The sequence below is a fragment of the Lepidochelys kempii genome, chromosome 17 (genome assembly GCF_965140285.1).
Source record: "Lepidochelys kempii isolate rLepKem1 chromosome 17, rLepKem1.hap1, whole genome shotgun sequence".
In the NCBI taxonomy this organism is placed as follows: domain Eukaryota; kingdom Metazoa; phylum Chordata; order Testudines; family Cheloniidae; genus Lepidochelys; species Lepidochelys kempii.
In genome coordinates, this window is record NC_136396.1 from 6674573 (window position 1) to 6693519 (window position 18947).

General features: G+C 39.6%; 1 protein-coding gene across 1 annotated transcript in view; it reads right to left on the bottom strand.

Moving 5' to 3' along the window:
• Window positions 1–5248: 5248 nt before the first annotated feature.
• Window positions 5249–18947, bottom strand: part of PPM1D (protein phosphatase, Mg2+/Mn2+ dependent 1D) — a 37280-nt gene continuing 23581 nt past the window's right edge. Inside the window, exons 4-6 of the mRNA XM_073315483.2 lie at window positions 13913–14103; window positions 13120–13362; window positions 5249–6711 (exon numbers count right to left, since the gene is read on the bottom strand). Of these exons, the coding sequence (XP_073171584.2) occupies window positions 6157–6711; window positions 13120–13362; window positions 13913–14103 (989 nt within the window). The 3' untranslated portion in view covers window positions 5249–6156. The remainder of the gene's footprint in view (window positions 6712–13119; window positions 13363–13912; window positions 14104–18947) is intronic.

The window sequence follows — 18947 nt, forward strand, 5'->3', positions numbered from 1 at the left end:
GAAAAAGAAGAGAGGGTCCCTAACTGGAGCAGATGTAGTATTTCTCAAATGTAGCCACATCTGGCCACCAGGGGGTTTTCTTGCAGCCACAGCCCCCTGGGTGGTGGCAGGGAAGCAGCAGCCCCTCCCCTGCGGCTGCCAGCAGTGATTGGGCCGTGGCCACCTCTGGGGGAGACAGCAAAGCTGAAGGAGCAGACAGCTAGTGTGAGTTCCCCACCTTCCTAGGGTTTGGGCTTCAGCCGTTGGGTGGGGGGTGGTAAGCTCCACCTATGGGGCTTTGAGCTCCATCCCCAGGCCCCATCCTCTGGGAAGAGAGGTTTGGGCTCCAGTCCCTGCCTATGAGGCGATTGGCTCTGGCCCCGGCCCCGAACTCACCCTCCCCAAGTACCCCTGATTCCTGCTGCCTCACTAACCACTTCCCCATCCAGGGCTTAATTGAGCCCTAGGCTTAGTACATCTGCTGTGAAAAGTGATGTTTGTTTGTTTGATATCACCTTTCACAGCAGACTTACCCGCTAGCAAGTCTTTTTTTAAAAAAAGCAACCAAAAGACACAATAAGAAAAAAAAGACAAAAACATACAAAGCACCTTGTGTGTGTTTCTATTCTGTTTAGGTCCAGTAAAGAATAGAACAACTGTACATTATTTTTATTACTGAGTCTGCAAACAAATTACAATGATTTGGACATGTATATGTGGATATTTATTTTTCCTGAAGTTAAGTATTGTAGGAAAAATTGTCAGAGAGGCCACTAGCAAGACTTGATGGCCACACTCTGACGCCACCAAAAAATTTGTTATGCGAACCCCTTATGCTGAGAAGTACAAGGTACTGCAGTCACAAAACTCTTTGAGATTGGGTGTGAGCATGCCCTTCAATTAACAATTGTCAGGATGAGTTAATCAGAAGCCCTCCACTTAAGACAAAAAGGGATTGTGAATTTGTCCAAGAGTTTGGGCTGAGTTGATGGTGGTCTTTTGTTGAGTGGTGTTTGTGTGGGTGCAGGTGGGAAGGCAGAAGAGGAAAAGCAAGCAAGCCAAGCATTAACTGGTGAGTGCAATGTGTGAAAAAGCCAGGCAGAGACTTTTAGGGTCTGTTCAGTTGGCTAAAGAGACTGGGGGCTGTAAGCTAATGAACTGTTCCTGTTATACCTGGTTTTTCCTAGACTCAGAGATGGTGTAGGGTCCTTGTAAATAAACAAGATTACATCCAAGAAAATACCATACTCCATCAATTTGTAACCAGCTAGAACATCCCCAAAGCCCCAAACTTTGACTACACAGGTCAAACAGGGGCAATGCTTCTAACAAACCTATCCTGTAGAGCAATATTAGGTACGTTTGGAGTTAGAATATACAAGGACACTTCCTTCCGAGCCTGAAGAAATGTTCAAATGTTAAGTTCCTATATCTGTTAATTGTCTCACAACAGAGAAATGCCCTTACAGGAAGAGAGCTGAAGTTTCTGGTTGAATAGGTTAGACTACACAATGGTGACTTGAATTACACACACACCCCCTAAAACCACTAGCTGATACACAGATAACTTCCTCCTTGCACATACTATAATTTTGTTTCACAATGAAAAATGTTTGAAGGCTATGACTCAACAGGCCTAATTCGATTTACTGCTGCCTCTTAAGGAGGGCTGTCAGCTGTAAATTTTATTTTTTCCTTATCCTGATTGACTAATTAACTTACGTGGAGGCAAATGACATCAAAATAGGCAAAGCTGACAAAAGGGTAAGCTCTAGCCAGTTTACAGTAGCAATCAAAATATATTTTAAAAAATGGAAGGGAATGATTGCTCTGGGGAATCTCCGTTTGCAATTGCAAAAGTTTTATTTGTACTATACTTCTTCCTTTCAAATAATTCTCTTTGCTTATTTTATTCAAAACTAAGAAAGCAGACATTAAAGTGATGACATCTGCTGCTGCAAATGGAGAAAACCCTGCAGCCCTAAACAAGTACTATGGGAAACAGGAGGGGGGGGGGTGGTCAGGGAAAAGAGGTCACACTTACCTGAGTGCATGTGCTTGATGATATAGTCAAATTTTGCTTCAACATATATAGTCAGAAAAAAGTGAACATGTGCCAGTGTATACAAAGTCTTTTTTCTTCAGTGTATTTCCATGTAACTTGTGATACAGATTCACATAATTCTTAATGTGTTACAGCTGGGTTTTCCTTGTGGCAAGAAAAAAAAAGACTGACATCTCACCAGTCTTTTACTACAAACCTGTAAAAGCTTGTAGACTGGTGAAGAGTTGTTTGAATTCCCTGGCAGATAGGCAGCTAAGTAGGATCTATTAAATGCTTTGAAATTTAGAGATGAAAAATGCAATTATTCGTTTAACTAAAAATGGTTTACTAAGCAAGAATCAAATTAAAACCAGCAGTTAATATTTTAGACTTATAATATTATAGATCAGTAAGTCAAATATAGCTACTCAATTGCTAGTTAAAAACTGCTTTTTCGTGTATGAATTTCTGTGCAACAGTAAAAATCATCATCCCTAGTAAAAACTGTTAACCATGGGTTACAATCCCATAGTATGAGAAATAATTTAAGGACCAACCTAGACCATACATTAATATTTATATCTGTAAGAGATGTTATTACATTCCTTGGATGAAAGAGAATTATACATCTTCAGAAAGCCTATGATTCCATTTGGGGTTTCTGTAGCCATAGTAACATGTAGGTAGCAGAGCTAATTTTAGCCTGTGGGTTTTATTGTTCCAGTATTAAAGAATTAGGTTCCAAAAATATAATCCTGGCCACTGATGTAATTCTAGAATACTGGCCTTTTCCTTGCGCATTTAAAAGCAAGTCACGTGTAGGAGCCTTCTGACCATAATATATCCACCTAACACAAACACATTCAGTATAAAATGCCATAGTGTATATTGGGTCCATAACCAAAGCAGTACATGGAATGTTCTGCACCATAAAACGTAAAATTAGAATAAAGATAAAGCAAGCATGATGATTAAAGAAACTAGACAACAGAAGTGACCAGCTCAGAAAAACATGCCCCCCCCCCCAAAAAAAAAAGTGGAAAAAAAGGTCAACTGATCATAAAAATACTGACCAAAGTGAAAGACTGCTCATACACAGACAAATAGGCTTTGGTGGACACCTTTAGGGAAAAACACTCTACAGACTGGGTTTCTAAACCAAGAAGTTCTTGCGCACAGCTCAACAAGACCTTGAGAGAAATAAAGGCCAACCCAATTAACTCCAAATGCCTTAGAAAGACATAGCAGGACAGAATTTTAACGCATTACCATAGAATTAATTTTTTGTAGTAATTAAAGATGGAAGGAACTTAAGTCATCAAGTCAAGTGCCCACCACTAGTACATGCTGTTTGAGTAAAGCAGGTTGATTGAACGCTGTATTTGCCTATGTCCCTTTAAAAATTCTAGATGGTACTATAGGAACAATACAGATCTTAACTGCCAACTGAAAATGCAAATACAGTAAAATTCTGTCAACTGAGGAGTTATGCATTACCAGAAATCTGGTCAGTCAATCTATGTACTACCAGTATTGTTAGTGACTCAATAAGTTTAGCCCAAAGTACCATGTTAATACTAACATGTTGAGCAGGGAGCTAGCAAAATATGTATACGAACAATGTTTTGAAAAAGACTAGTAATTACCTCATTCAGTGTTGTGAGGATTAATTTGTAGAGCACTTTGAGTTGCTCTGTCAAAAGACACTGTAGAATGTCAACAGTCTTAAACTGCATAAATATTTAAGATTAAGCATTGACCTGTTACATTTAATTGAATTTAAATAATCCAAATAAAGAGGAACTGTTTTGAAACTTTCCACAGGTCACAGAAATAAGCCTAGTTCAGTGGTTTTAACTTGTTGCATTTGCTTTTGAGGTCTCTCTGTTTCTGAAAAACTTCACATAATTTGAATAAAATGGAAGACTACATAAATCTTATATCTTCATGTCGAATTGCAGCCCACCAGGATGACATACAACACTTCATCTTGTTCTGAGTGGCTAAGATCCTTATAGATCAAGACAGAGCAATGGACTCTGAAGTCATTTGTATTGGCCACAGCAGTAGAATTAAAAATAAAGGCAACCTCATTTCGAACTCATTTTGCCATGTTTCACTCATGGACCAAACTTAATGAGCTTTTGCTTACCAAAAAAAAAAAAAAAGTTGGACATCTTCCTTCTCCCATGCAATAAATTGATAGTGGCTTTGACAGAAGATAGAGTTGCTTGTTGATGATTCCAGATCCTCTGACTGGTGTACACGAGGAAAAACATACATTCCCTTCCTCTTTTCTATTTCGTCTGGCTCAACTTAGTTTCTATAGTGTTCAGTTGAAGCACATCAAACTTACACAAATAGTGGGTATTTGCAGAAGGAGCAGCTCTTACATCAAAACCCTGCAAAATGCCACTGATTCTCCCATAAAAAACAGACTCTGGTTAGTGAAGGAGAGATGCTGGAAGATAAAGCAAAAACCCTCTGCTGAGAATGAGAATGGACATTCCTCTAGAATTTAAAAATGGAGAAATACAGTAGTAAGAGCAAAAGTGCATAAGAATCTTGATAGTTCCAGTATCCTGTTATAGAGATTGGGAGTAAGTGGGGGGCTGGGAAGGACAGTTATTGGGATACCAATGGCTTTTCAGGATATATTTGTGTTTTACTATAAACCATCCTGTATGACAACTGTTATGGACACTTTATAAAGGTATGTATGTAACTATAAATGGCATTAGATCAGTTTGTTTTTTAAACTCAACACGCACAGGATGAACAGATTGGTGTGCAGTCAAGGAAGTTTCCCCCAACACCATGCTGGCATAAACCTTTGAGGTTTCTTTATCTCCCTCTGAAGCACTGAATAGGGACTACAAAAATATGGTGGGCATATCTTTCCTGATCAAAATTTCCTGCGGAGGCAGGCAGGGGGAAGGCAAAGCATGCAGAGAAACAGTAGACTTCTCTAATCCAAGTCTATATTTCTCATTCCAAAAGTCCTCTCCATGGCACATCACACTATCTACCCCTCCTGCTTTTTAAAAATAAAGCGTAGAATTGGGAACCAGTTGATAAAAACAGGTTTTTTTTTTAAAGACCTTTTTTAAGGTTTTTTAAGGAAGGAACCAACCATTTAATATTTGCACAATTACACAAAACCACAGTGTTTAAAGAATTTGAGCATAAGACACTGTACATAGTTAAAGAACAAAGGCACCCCAAGCAAGTTTTCACTTGTTTTATTTAGGTGAACATATATATGGTCCACATACTCAATGAAAACTGTAAATCATAAAATAATTTGATGACTTACGTTGGAAAGGAATTAGCAGTACCATCGGTTAGTGAAATAACAAAAAATGCCTTTATAGGGCACATATATTAAAAGAAATACCACTACCAAATGCCTGGATAAAAATGCCATAAATTACTACAGAGGATGAGAATGGCTTTGTAGGATGGGCTGGGGTTTTCAGAAATTTAAAAAAAAAACCCACAATTTTTTTTGCTAAATACTTTGACGATTAAGGTTACAAAAAATACAACTGAGTAAGATACTGCATAGTATTTTAATTAAGATAAAGAAATTGATATTGAGCTGTGTAAAGTAACACAACATCTCTGCTTCCATTTCATTTCTGAATAGAGAAATCTAAAATTTAAGAACAAAAAATAGGTCTAGAGTATTCTCTAAAAGACACACTTTGGGTTGAACGTATAGTACTACGAAAATACATATCTTCCATTCTATTTAATAATTTACTTCAGTTAAAAAGTTGTGAAATTCTCATCACAAGAAGCTTATACAAATTCATGACTTTAGTAAATTAACAAAAAAGATTAAACATCTTCTTTTAAACAACGTTTAGCCCTGTTGTAACAATTATACAAGGGGGAAAAAAGAGACTACATCTGTATGAAGGAGTACAAATTTACACACATTTTACAGCGACTTATACCCTACACATCTACAAAATTCACAGTTATAATACAAGCAGTACAAGGCTGAGAATAAAGCTGTTCAATACCAAAAAGTTTTCTACTTTAAAAAAAGAAACAGGAAGAGTTTCAAATTTCTGCACCAACTTCAACATTCTAATCAGACCAAACTGTGCTCACACAAACACCCCTCAGCAAACGCAAACGGCTTTCCTGGTCTGGTGGAATAGTGAATTGCCAAGCTTCTTCTGTCCCCTCAGGCTTCGCCGCATGGTAAGCTTGTTTGAGTTTTTGCGCTGTGGAGTTGTGGACAGGCTTTCTGGCTGGACGCTAATGTTTCGACTCAGGCTACGTCTTGGCTTCTTCAAAGCTGGGCCAGAATTAGATTCTTCTAATGTCCGTTTAAAGTTTCCTGTAGGTGTCCTCTCTGCTTCTTGGGATTTTGTTTGGCCATTAGGAGACATCTTTAAGCTTTTTTGGTCCATGCTTGAATTTGCTGAGTTGGAAGGGGAGAGGGTAACTGACAAGCCATTGCTGTAAGATTCATGAATCCTCAAAGCTAGTGTTTTGCTACAATTCTCCTCCTGTGGGCCTGGATCCCTAGAGGATGCTACCGCCAACGGTATACTGCTTTTAGCAATCTCACTGGACAGCTCGGAATATTTATCCAAGATCACATTGCTATGCATGAGAGAAGGAACAGGCTCAGAGGAGTTCAGTCGTGGCCATAGATCCTCTTCTAGAAGCTGGGATTAAAAAAGAAGGAATTATTTATCCATAAATATCATTACTCCAATTGTGTTACCACAGACCATGGCTAAAGTATGTGGGTGAAAGATACTATACATGACAGCAGATACTAAAGCTTCTTGGAGACTGGTCTAACTCCAGATCCAGATGCAAAACACACCTGAACATTTTCACAGCGGAGTTCAGTCTCTGGATCTAAACTTGCCAGTTTCAGCCCTCCAACCTTACTCAAGTTTGTTAATTTCCATCAGTAAGTCTTTGATGACATGTCTGCCATTAGATTTTTCAGAGACCTGTCTCGCCTCAGTTAGCATACGTGTTTTCATTCTCACTGGCGTAAAGTTAATAAGTAAGTCACCGAACTATGGGACCGCCTTGCATCTTTCATTACTTTGGAATACCAACATCGAAAAGGATGTCTGCACTGAATGCCGCACACTCCAGTCTTCATCAGTATCCTCTGCAAAATGAAGGTGCCAATGCTCTCTTTCAGATGTTTTGTGAGATTGTTTCCAAAGTGCTTTGAAGATCAAAAATGTCATTGAATGGCCAAGTATTATTAGGACAAACAGCAAAAGAACAGGCTCTATCTCCTGACCTGAATTACACTTAGACTTTTTAGTTACCGCTGAACAAGGTATCAGGTGCCTGAAGCAATGCTCTGTTGCTGGAGGAGTTCTAATGGCGTACAAGGAGATGGGATAAGGGCCTCCCTGGACAATACTACACTAACCTCTGAATTTACATTTGTTGCTTCCAATCCTTCTAGGTTAGTAACACACTTATTCCTTACAACTGGGGAAGACTGAATAAAAATTAGGCTCTGGCCTTTCAAAACTCTCTTTATTCAGCAAAGTAAATTTGGCCGTTTTCTGCACAGCAAAGTTATTCTATAATTTGAAGAGAGAGAGTGTGGTATAATGCACTGGAAGCCAGGAACTTCCTAATTCTAATCCTGGCTTTGCTGCTCTCTGTGGCCTTTGGTAAATCATTTCTATCTCAATTTCACCATCAGGAAAATAGAGAAGACTTCACTATCTCACAGTAGGGCTGTATAAACTGCTATTTATGCAGTGCCCTTTACATGTAAATGTTGACACAATTATTAAAAGATTCAAATTGTGGAGAAATTGCTGTTTATTCAATAAGAGACCTTCAAAGCATTTTTTCAAGGCCACATCATTTTATGTATTACCAACGTAAGGACAATAACCTAATGACTATCTTATTCCAGAAACTGTATTATACTGCAAACTAAATGCACCTGCGGTTACTGCAGTTGAAACTGAACGCATTGAAATAATACAAAAGATCTCAAAATCTAAGTACTTTTGAAAATCAGACCTTGAGCAACCGTAGCCCAATTTGAAGTCAAAGGGGCCTGTTGTTGCTCAACACATCTGAAAAATTAGACTCTACGCTTAAAAAAACACTTCAAAAGACAGGCTGGCGTATCAAAGGGATTTTTTTTCCAGTGAGAAACCTGGACATTACTGAAAGATTATTGTATCTTTGATGATCCAATGAAAACCAAATTTAAATAGTTATTGCAAAAAACCAAAAAGGATAAATTCAAACTTTTAAAAGATGTGAATTGAACTGTTTGAGATGCTATCAATAGATCTGATGACAGACATTTATGGACAGTATTTTAGAAGTTATTCTTTCACTCAGTTCTAGTGACAACACAAAAAAACCCATGTAGTTTACACATTCGGAGGTGCTTTGTGAACTGTTGCCTAATAGACTCAATTATACTTTTGAGACTGGCTCTTTCTTAGACTTTTAATCTGGCATATCTTGCTATGCAAGATCCTCAGTGCTATGGCTCTCATCACCGATAGCCTTGCTCGATATGGATAACTGCAGTAACACAATGATTTGGGGCACTAAAATGGAAAAAATTAGGAGAGGGAGTAGAAGGGAATTTAGGGTGGAATGGGGTAATGAGAAGGGAAAAAAAAAAAAAAAAGGAACCGAGGGTATGGACCAGTCAAAATTCATTCCTGGGCAATCAGCTGCTGACAGCAATAGGAAATTGTTGAGAGTTTTTTTTAAATCTTAGGACTATTTCAAGGATGAATCAGTTACAGTTGGCACCAAAAAGATCTGACTCGGAAACAAGGGGATACTCTTATTTAATTCAGGAACTTGGCTTTGGCCTCCATTTTATTTCAGAAATAACCATACTTAGGAGACCTGAGATTGTTAAGACCCAAAGTTACAAATGCCTCTTTGGTTCTTTGAAGATAACAGACAAAGGTGTTGGTTCTTATCAATACTCTCCACACTTAAACTTTGTCTACATTATGCAACTTTTAGTGACATGGCTGTCCTGCTAAAAGGCACGCAGTGTAGCAGAGCTCTCCCGCTGACAAAAAACTTCCACCACCAACGAGCGGTAGTTTTGTCAGCAGGAGAGCGCTCCTGCCGACAAAGCCCTGTTCACACATGTGCTTTTTGTCGCAAAACTTTTGTCTTGGTGGGGGGGGGGCGGATTTAAACACCTCTGAACAACAAAAGGTTTGTCGTTCAGTTGCCAGTGTAGACAAAGCCTTAAAGGCCGAGCCATTTCCCTCCAAGACACAATCCCCAAGAGTAAAATGTAAATAAAAGGAACCATCATCAGTAACCTCTTGCCACTGGCTCACATCTAACACCCATGGCATGCACAGTTTTGATGATGGATCTCAGGTTGGGAAAAAGGCAATTACAATCCATGAAAGCATTAACTATCTGGCTAATTCAGATCAGGTACTTCCCTCTGGTTTTAGGTATTGTGATACTGATCGTCCTTCTGGTATGGTTATTAACAGGAGCAAAGACAGATGTTTTTCAGATGGGAGATAAATACTTGTAGTGTCTCTCCATACATGAAAATGCCAGATTCTTTACATAAAGGAACTCTTACTTAGAAGGGACAGAAATAAGCTCCATAAGAGTAAACAGACCTGAACTCCTAGTGTGACATCTCACTTTCTCATTGGGGAGAAGTGAATTTCAAGACAATAATATGACCACCACTAGACTCATCTCACACATGGATATTCATATCTAGGATCCTCCCCTCCCCTCCCCTCTTGTACCATGATTTCTTCCAAATAAGCTGCATCCCAGGAAGAATTTGGCCTCCCCTACTTTTACATTACCATGTAGGAGCAAGGCTCCAATTTTTAAACTCCTTAAATTATGTAATCAGTGGCTGTCTCCCTAATATTTCCCCATATACATTTCTCAGAAGAAAAATTATTTGGAAACAATTCTGTGGCTATTGTGAAAGTGCAACGTTTACTCTGATGAGAGGAATTAGTAAATACAGTCAAAAGTCAAACATTACTGGAGTTATGTATACTTCTGCAAAGGTTAGGTCATCAACACACTGGTTAAAAGCGATTGGACAGCAGATCTGAAAAAATACGTCTTAGAAAAAAGGGTTTTGTCCACTTCTTGACGTGCCAGAAATACTGGTTGTGAATCTATACAAATGACTTCCATTTGAGACTGAATATTTGAGATTTTAAATTTTGAAGGATTTAGTAAAAACCAATCCATTTCTCACTGTCTCATAATACAACAACTCAGTCAACTTTAAGTGAAGAGCAGGTAAATTTATATACCAAATGAAATACTTTATATACCTTACTGTATAAAATACTCTGTATTCCGGTAGAATTTACTGTCAAATAATGGATTTTTTTTAAAGGCCAGAGTATGATTATCACAGGGATCAGGAAGCAATTACCTGCTCCCTCATGTACAGCATTATACAACTGGGTGGATTATGTATGGTTTGGGCAGTGGGGGTTGCCTGCTTCTGGAAGATCAGGTATTAGTTATTGCAGAAGGCACAAGTCCAACTTTTACCGTTTGAACCAGCAGGAAAAATTCTGTCCCTCATGGGCTATTTTAATCCTCCCTCCAAAACGGAATTGGTTTCTTTTTAAAAGGCTGAAGCAAGGCACAATGCAGTCTTCATTTACCCACACTCTGGTTCCCATACTAGTTAATTTTAGGTTTAACGTAATTTGAATTTCATAGAAAGAAAATGAGTCAGAGGTGCCTCCTGCGCTTGAATTTTACCCAGAAGATGTATTTAGAAGCAGTTTGCTCTTTAAATGGAAAACCCTGTTGGTCAACCATTACATTAACCCGAGTGTGGAAATCTGCTCTTCTCACCATTATTGTGTCTCACTGAAATGAAAAGCTGCTCCCATGCCCATTGCAAAAAAGGTTACTTATTAGTCAAGCCAGAATAATGACCTAAAAAATATAGGGAAGCTCCTTTTTGGCTTTCACAAAAATACACAAAAAGGGACACAGATGCAGAGTCATTCCATTTATTCTAGTCTGTCTAGAGATGTTTGTTTTTCCTTAAATGTTTCAATATTATTCTGATAGGACAGTTGCCCTGTTTTCTCTCTCTCTTTTTCCACTTCCTGCTTCCACTTTTTCCTTTCCTTCCACTTTTATACCGATTCTGTGAGAATAGATGGTATTTGTTACTAAAACAGCAACCTATACTAATGCTAAAAATTATATTTGTGGTATCTGTGTAGTCATTTCAGTTTTAAAAGAAATCAAGTGGGATAGGAATGAATTATCCTAAATAAAATAAATATTTTTAAAATTATAAAATAAAACTGTAAAGCAGGGCAAGAGGAAAAAAGTGTACTTAAAATGGAACCAGCAGATTTAATGGTAACCGTTCTATGCCTGTGGCCAACTGAATTTTACCATCAGGGCCCTGCTAAGAAAAAGAGGACATACAGGCCTTGTATACATGAGGAAATTGACCAGAATGGCTACAGAATAATAAGCTATTCTGCTATAGCTCCCTGTGTGGACACACTGTTCTGGAATAAAAGAAAATTTCATCCAGAATAATTACCTCACACACAAAGTGGAGTAATCATTCTGGAATAAAGTCACTTTTATTCCAGAACAATGTGTTCTGGCCACATGGGGAGCTATTCTGGAATAGCTATAGCAATATAGCTTATTCCGCTGTACCTATTCCAGTTATTTTCCCTATATAGACAATCCCTAAAACAAAATAAAAAGTTACCTTCATCTCAGTACTAAACATCACTTTGAACTGTTAAAAGTAACAGTTTAGCACTTACCTTTGAGATGAAAGACCATTTGCCTTGATATGAGTCTAACATGTGCTGCATACTCCAAAACAGCAAGAGGACTTTAAGGGGGGGATTTGCAGTCCCTTAAAAACAGCCTAGCAGGCCCAGCAGAGAGCTGAAGGGCAGTTTGAAAATGGCCATGAAAGGAATGACACCCCTCTTCTGAAGTTTTGACCTAGAGCTTCCATTGCTTTTGGTATTGGTCTGACCATTTGGAGCACAGATTTCTACACCACACAGAATGTACTGAATTTATTTACGTGAGTGAAAAGGCGGGAAGGGATATTTAGAGTAGTTATTTGAAATGCTAGTTCTGGGACATTTTCAAATCAACATGACCCAAAGTTTACTTGACAAGGGCTGGAAATAATTCAAAAGCTGTACACAAAAAACCACTGACTGAAAAACAGGAATCATTACAATTCAGATAATCTCTCGCCACAGAAGACTTTGGGATTGCTACCCTTTTCAGTGGATTTGGGGTTCCTCCCATGCATTCTCCTGCTGCTACTGAATGGAAAAAAACCCACTTGCTGTTTTATTAGCTTTCTGTCTCTATATCAACCAAATGTTAAGTACTCTCATCCTAATCTTTGATTTTCAATTTTACTTTACCTAAAGGATGGCTATTCAAAGACATTAGAGAACAAACATCCACTCACAATTATATCCTAGTCTTTAACAACAAAATGGTAAAGACCTTCCAAAAACCTCCCTTCTATGTTAATGGACAAGGGTCTAATTCAAAGGAAGATCCCTGTAAAAATAAGGCTGTCTCTTTTAATGAAGAGAATTTGAATTGACAGATAGATGCAGATATGCTCTCCCAACCTGAAAATAAAAGTGCTCTTAAAACAACTAATCATTTCTCGGTTTATGTAGCGTAGGGAAATGCAACTACTCATTAGGAAAGATGCTGTACATATCATTTAAATACTGACCTTTTTAAAACAAAAATACACCAACCACCACCATTCTATCATTATAGATTTCAGTTGTTAGCATTCGACTGGTAATTCAAAAAGTGTCAAGATTTTAAGATTACGCAGAGACTTTGAATGTCCCCAAGTCCAGAGCTCATACTTTTACACTCTTGATTTATATTCCCAGGACTAAACAACTGAAGAACATATGCTAAAAGGAGAAGTGTGTAATCTTTCTGAGTCACATAAGAAGGCTGCCTCTCTCTAGTGAGAAGAAGCAGGAGGTGGATGAGGAATTAGCTATAAATTTTGTGGGTTTCATTCTTAAAATTCTAAATAATTTTACCTTGACAGGAGGGGTACAGCAGCGGGATGGTGTCATCATGCACATATCAGGACTGCTGTAGCAAGGGCCTTCTGCCAAGTTGAGATACAATTCCTCTTCATTTTCCCAGTTGCTCGGATCGTCCAGCACCGGCGCAATGCAGATTACAATAGCACTAGTATTATCTGCACGAAGCGTGCGCTGCCTCCACCGACCTAGTGCTCTGTTCACCAGCATTTTGGCACAAGACTGTCTGTGTTCTCCCTTAATGTTTAAAGGAAAAACAGAGAAAACCCATCACCATTATACTGTGATCGTAAAGTGAAGAAATTATATGGCACAGTTTGCAATTCTCTACCTCTACCTCATGGTCGTAAAGCATCAGAATTCAGACAAACCTGCATCTAGCAAACAGACAGACAGAATGGCAGTCAAGAACTGTTTGAATAAATTAGTGTGCAAACACCAGTTACAGTGAAACTTTGTTCATAATGACGTCACATGGAGGAAACTCATTTTACTAATTTTTTTTTAAAAGGTAACTGAAGTGGTTATACATTTGTACCTACTCATTGTGACCTGTCCGTGACTTTTACTAAAAATACCCATGACTAAAACATAAGCTTTATCACAATAAGTTTACCATCACTGTAATAGCTCCATGTATGTTGTAACAGTATTATTAAGTAATAACACTCGATGTCACAACTGCATATACTTTTAAAGCGTACGGCAATAGAGTAACACAGCAAAAAAGTGAGTTAATAGCTATCATGTGATCTTAAAGTAGTTGACAACATAAACATGCCCTCACCATAAAATACTGTTTCTCCTCATGATCCTGGCACATAGAAATAGCATCTTGAGGTGGGATCATGTTCCACAGTCCATCACTGCCTAGGATAATGTATTTGTGCTTCTGGGGATCAAGCGTATATACACTAGTGTCTGGTTCAGGAGACACAACAAATTCACCACTGTAGAAATCGTAACTCCACAGATCACCTGGGGAGGAGGAAAACACGAAAATGTTTAATAAAAGTCAGTCAAGGGTCATCATTGTCCCCTTATTATAGCAGTCTTCAACACCAACCTTCAGTGAAATGCCTGTAAAGTCTATCAATGCAACTCCCTTAGTGAGACACTCTACTTATGAGGTTTTGTTGTTGGTTTTTTAATTGCTCGTTTCTGGCCATCCACTCTTTCAATAGTATGTTCTGATTGGTTTATTTTTTACTTCATTTTAAAAACATGTTTACAAGAGGTTCTCTACTCCCTGTTGACGTTTGTTAGGGTCCTTTCAGGAAGGGAAAAACTGACTCAATACAGAGGAAACAATGAAACTGACTACACTCTAATATGTCAAATACGCTAAGTAAAACTGTTGCAAGAAAGAGAAGTGCTTTTTCCCCATTAATTTCTTTCAGTTATAGTGATTTTAGATGTTACTTGTAAAACCAGTAAAATTTTCAGACAAAAATGTGGTTTTCCAAATTGGTCCCTTTAAATCAAGGAGCGCCATCATTCTGTTATGCTAACACTTTCTTGCCTTCTCCTTCCAGGCCTGACAGCATAGTTTCTACAAGGCTAACCTCTACATCTCTTCTCTTGGACATTACCTGCCCTATATGTAGCATCCTATAATTGTAGAAATAGAATGAAAAGTAATTTTCTTATAGAAAGTATCTTCCACTTGATTCTAGTAAATAACTCCTTACAAAGGCAACTGAAGGTATGAAATTAACAATGAATCCAATAGAATATTTACTACCATTTTCCAGACCCTGGCAGGTCTCTTCCCGTATGCAACACGTGCTTTAAAGTAGAAATTCATTCAATATCAGAGGGGGAAAGCATTTAGAATCGAAAGAACTTCATTTTAAAAGCAAGTTTTTCAGCTTGAGACTTCAAAAAGTGTAACTGTTTGTGTCCTTTTAACAGTTCTTTTTGACATCTTCTTTCCCCACTCCACCATGCCCCTTTAAAATAATAAAAATAAATTCTTTGTCTCCCTGCTTCCTGGAGTAGGAACTTTTCCTTTAGCTCCATTCGGCACTATCAACCAGTACAAAAGGTTTTTCAGAAGAACAAGGAATACTTCAAATCAATTACTCCACTTCACTATAGCGAACATCAATGGGCCATCCTCCTTAAAGAGCCAATTCACCTTCACAGCAGCAGCAGCAGATAACATACACATGCTTCTACTAAATGCTAATTAAAAGCCTTGCCTACTTGAATAGAGGCACTCTCTCCATCAGCAGACTAGCACAACAAAGCTCACTGGCTGGGAACAAGATGAAAATAAATACTGTCGCAGTCAAGCTGAGCTCCAGCGCACCAATTATTGTGCATGTAATTGCCTCTAAAAGTCTCTATAGAGCACGAGCTTTTGTTCAAATCTTGCCTGCCATTGCCACAACAGATACAATCTTAACTCCTCATTTATTTTATAATCTTTTTATAGCTATTTTAGGATCTGTTCCTGCCTCCTATTAAAGTCTTGCCATGGAAGTCAATGGCAGCATGAGACAAACATGGGAACAGTTCTTTTGCTTGATTGTTTTAACTGATCCTTGACAGATCACTATTGTTTTTGTCAGTATTGCTTCTTTACCTCTTCGAACTAAGCAAGCACAGTTATAAACAATTTTGTAAGGTGCTTAGCCACTACAGTGGCCTTGCATCCATGTATTTAAGTTTACACAAATAAACTTCAGAGTAAGAGCCGTGTTAGCCTGTATTTGCAAAAAGAAAAGGAGTGCTTGTGGCACCTTAGTAAATTGGTTAGTCTCTAAGGTGCCACAAGTACTCCTTTTCTTTTTACAAATAAACTTGGACATATTATTTCACAGATTTAAACAAAAGATATCCAATGTTCATATGTTGTCTACAGAGAAGGTAGCACTTCCATAACATCTAGACCAACTTTGAATGACCATCTTCTATATCTGAGAGGCAAGAGTACAGCTGAAGATGGAAAGGAGTGGATCTGTTTAAACATACACATTCCAGTCGAAAGGAACATCCTATACATAGAAATATGTGGAGTGTCATAGACATACAGCAATTTACATTTCTACATTAAAAATGTTGTTGCAGAAATTCAGCTATGTGGTCCCCAACTCCAAGTCAGTTACTTTGGATTCCCAGCCTTGTGATGAGGCCCCCTTTCCTTCTCTTTTACCCACTGTGTCAGGACAGCTATCCACCAGACAGAGGGTGACTACCCACCGCAGTGTTTAAAGATATATTAGACAGTGCAATCCAATCAAGGTGTGTTTGGGTTTGGCCAAAGAATGCTCATCATACCCATTTACCATCACATTTCTAGTTGTGATTATTCCAGTTGTGTCGAGTTGCACCTGTGAATTAATGGCAGTAAACATGTTTTCGAAGTAGGAGACACAAAATACAAAGCCAGGTGTGTAGCAGATTTAACTCTCCATAAATAAACAAGGTGCATAATATTTACAGGGATTCAGACAGCTTAAATTTGTTGCAGAGCTACATTATCCTCCCTTTTACAATATATTACAGGCCAGAGGCAAAGAATGGAGAAGTAAAGCAGCACAAACTGCAAGCTTGCTGGAAGTGTAAAAAAAAACCACAAAGATTTCTAAGTGGGTTTGAAGAAATATTCCTTATAGGACTTCTACCCTATGGGTGCTATAAGTAAGGCTGTGTTTTAGTCACAGGTATTTTTAGTAAAAGTCGTGGACAGGTCACGGGCAGTAAACAAAAATTCACAGCCCGTGACCTGTCCATGACTTTTACTATATACCCCTAACTAAAACTTGGGCAGGGGGGCCACTGGTGCTGGGCGGAGGTGGCCCGGGATTCCCGCCAGTGCTGGGGGGGAGGCAGGTAGCAGCGTGCCGCCCAGGACCCCCGCTGGTGCTGGGGGAGAGGGTTGGTGGGGCTGGCAGACTCCCTGCCTGGCTCCTCCTGGCATGTTCCTGAAGTTCCTAGAGGAAGGGGCAGCCAGGGGGGCTCCGCGTGCTGCTCCTGCCACAAGCACTGGTTCTGCAGCTCCCATTGGCCGGGAACCGCAGTCAATGGGAGCTGCAGAGGTGACACTTGCAGGCACAGACAGCGCACAGAGCCCCCTGGCCCCTCTGCCTAAGAGCTGCAGAGACATGCCAGTTGGAGCTGGGGAGCTCTCCCCCCCCCCGAGGTAAGTGCCACCCCACACCCCTACATCCTGCCCCAGCCCTGAGCCCCCTCCCACACCCAAACTGCTGCTGGCCCAGGGGCAGCTCGTCTCGGGCAGCCCCTGAGCCAGCTGCACCAGCTGCCAAAGTCACAGAAAGTCATGAAATCCATGATCTCCGTGACAGACATGCAGCCTTAGCTATAAGCAACCTATCCTGCCACTGGTAAGGGATCTGAAGACCTGACAGCTGCTAAATACTGAACTCTCACTGTGAATCAACAAAAGCACATGGCCTTCACAGGGTACAACAGAATAGTGCCATTGTCCTGAAGCTCATTTTTGTGCGTGTGGCATGTAACACAGCAGCATGTTGGAGCTTTGCTTCTTAACAAACAGGAGTCTCCCTTTCTACATTCACAAGCAAGTTTCTGGACAGCATGTCATAAGAGCATGAGACAGAGGAAGGGGACAGTGAAAGCAGTGTGGTCTAAAAACTAGAGTAGTGGACTGGGTGTCAAGACTTGTGGGTTCTGTTTTCCAATCTATCTCTGACTTATTCTGTGACCTTGGAAATGTCACTTATCCCAACTTTACAGATGGGGAAACTGAGGGGATATTTCCCTATCTCCGAGATGTTATCATTAAATGTTTGTAAAGCACTTTGAGCTCCTCATATAGAGGGGGACACAACAGAAAGGCAATGCTTTTTTTTTTTTTTTTTTTTTAAATAGTGTCAATAATGCACCTTCACAATGTACATGTGCATTTCCTGTAGGTGTTTTTGTAGTTGCTATTTTACTTACATTCAAGAAGAGGGGCATCTTTAGAAGTGATGCTGAAGAATTACCATGAAGCAACAATCTAAGAATTTCTTTGCTCTGAGTGGTTTGTGTTTCAGCTTTGGTTATTTAATTATATAAGCGAGGTTCAGTGGTTGCATTGTGTACTTACCAATGGGTAATGTGGATTTTTTTTATTTCATTGTGCATGTGCAGAGAGCATACCACATTAATTACCTTCACATTCATTACCTTATGCGCTACTGGGGAATAATTTTAAGACAAACTTTCTTTTTCTTACAGCTGACGGCAAAAGCAAAAAAGAAGGATTAATACTAATGGAGAGGAGGAGCAGCAGCAGGAGAGGCCCTCACTTTAATGACTTGGTTGTCCAATGAAAATGAGTGTGCATATCTGCCCATCCTAATGGATAGAGAGGCTTTTCAGTTTTCCGGAGTTTAATATGCATGTTTCATTCTGATTATTAGAAACCTGTAAGGGGGGGAAAGCCTGGGACTTAAGGCAAAGAAAACATTAGGACAGGTTAACAGTACTCTAGAGCAGCGGTTCTCAAACTGTGGGTCAGGACCCCCAAGGGCTGGCGTTACACGTTCTGGGGTCCGGGGCTGAAGCCGAAGCCCGAGCCCCAGTGCCTGGGGCTGAAGCTGAAGCCCAAAAGCTTCAGCCTTGGGTGATGGTGCTCAGGTTCCAGGCCCCCACCTGGGGCTGATGCCCTTGAACTTTGGCTTCTTCCCCTCTCCCTGGGTGGTGGGGCTCCGGCGGGCTCAGGCTTCAGTCCCCCCTTGTGGGGTCATGTAGTAATTTTTGTTCTCGAAGGGGGGTCATGGTGCAATGAAGTTTAAGAACCCCTGCTCTAGAGGATCTAAAGCAAAAAACTTGCTCAAGGTAGCCTT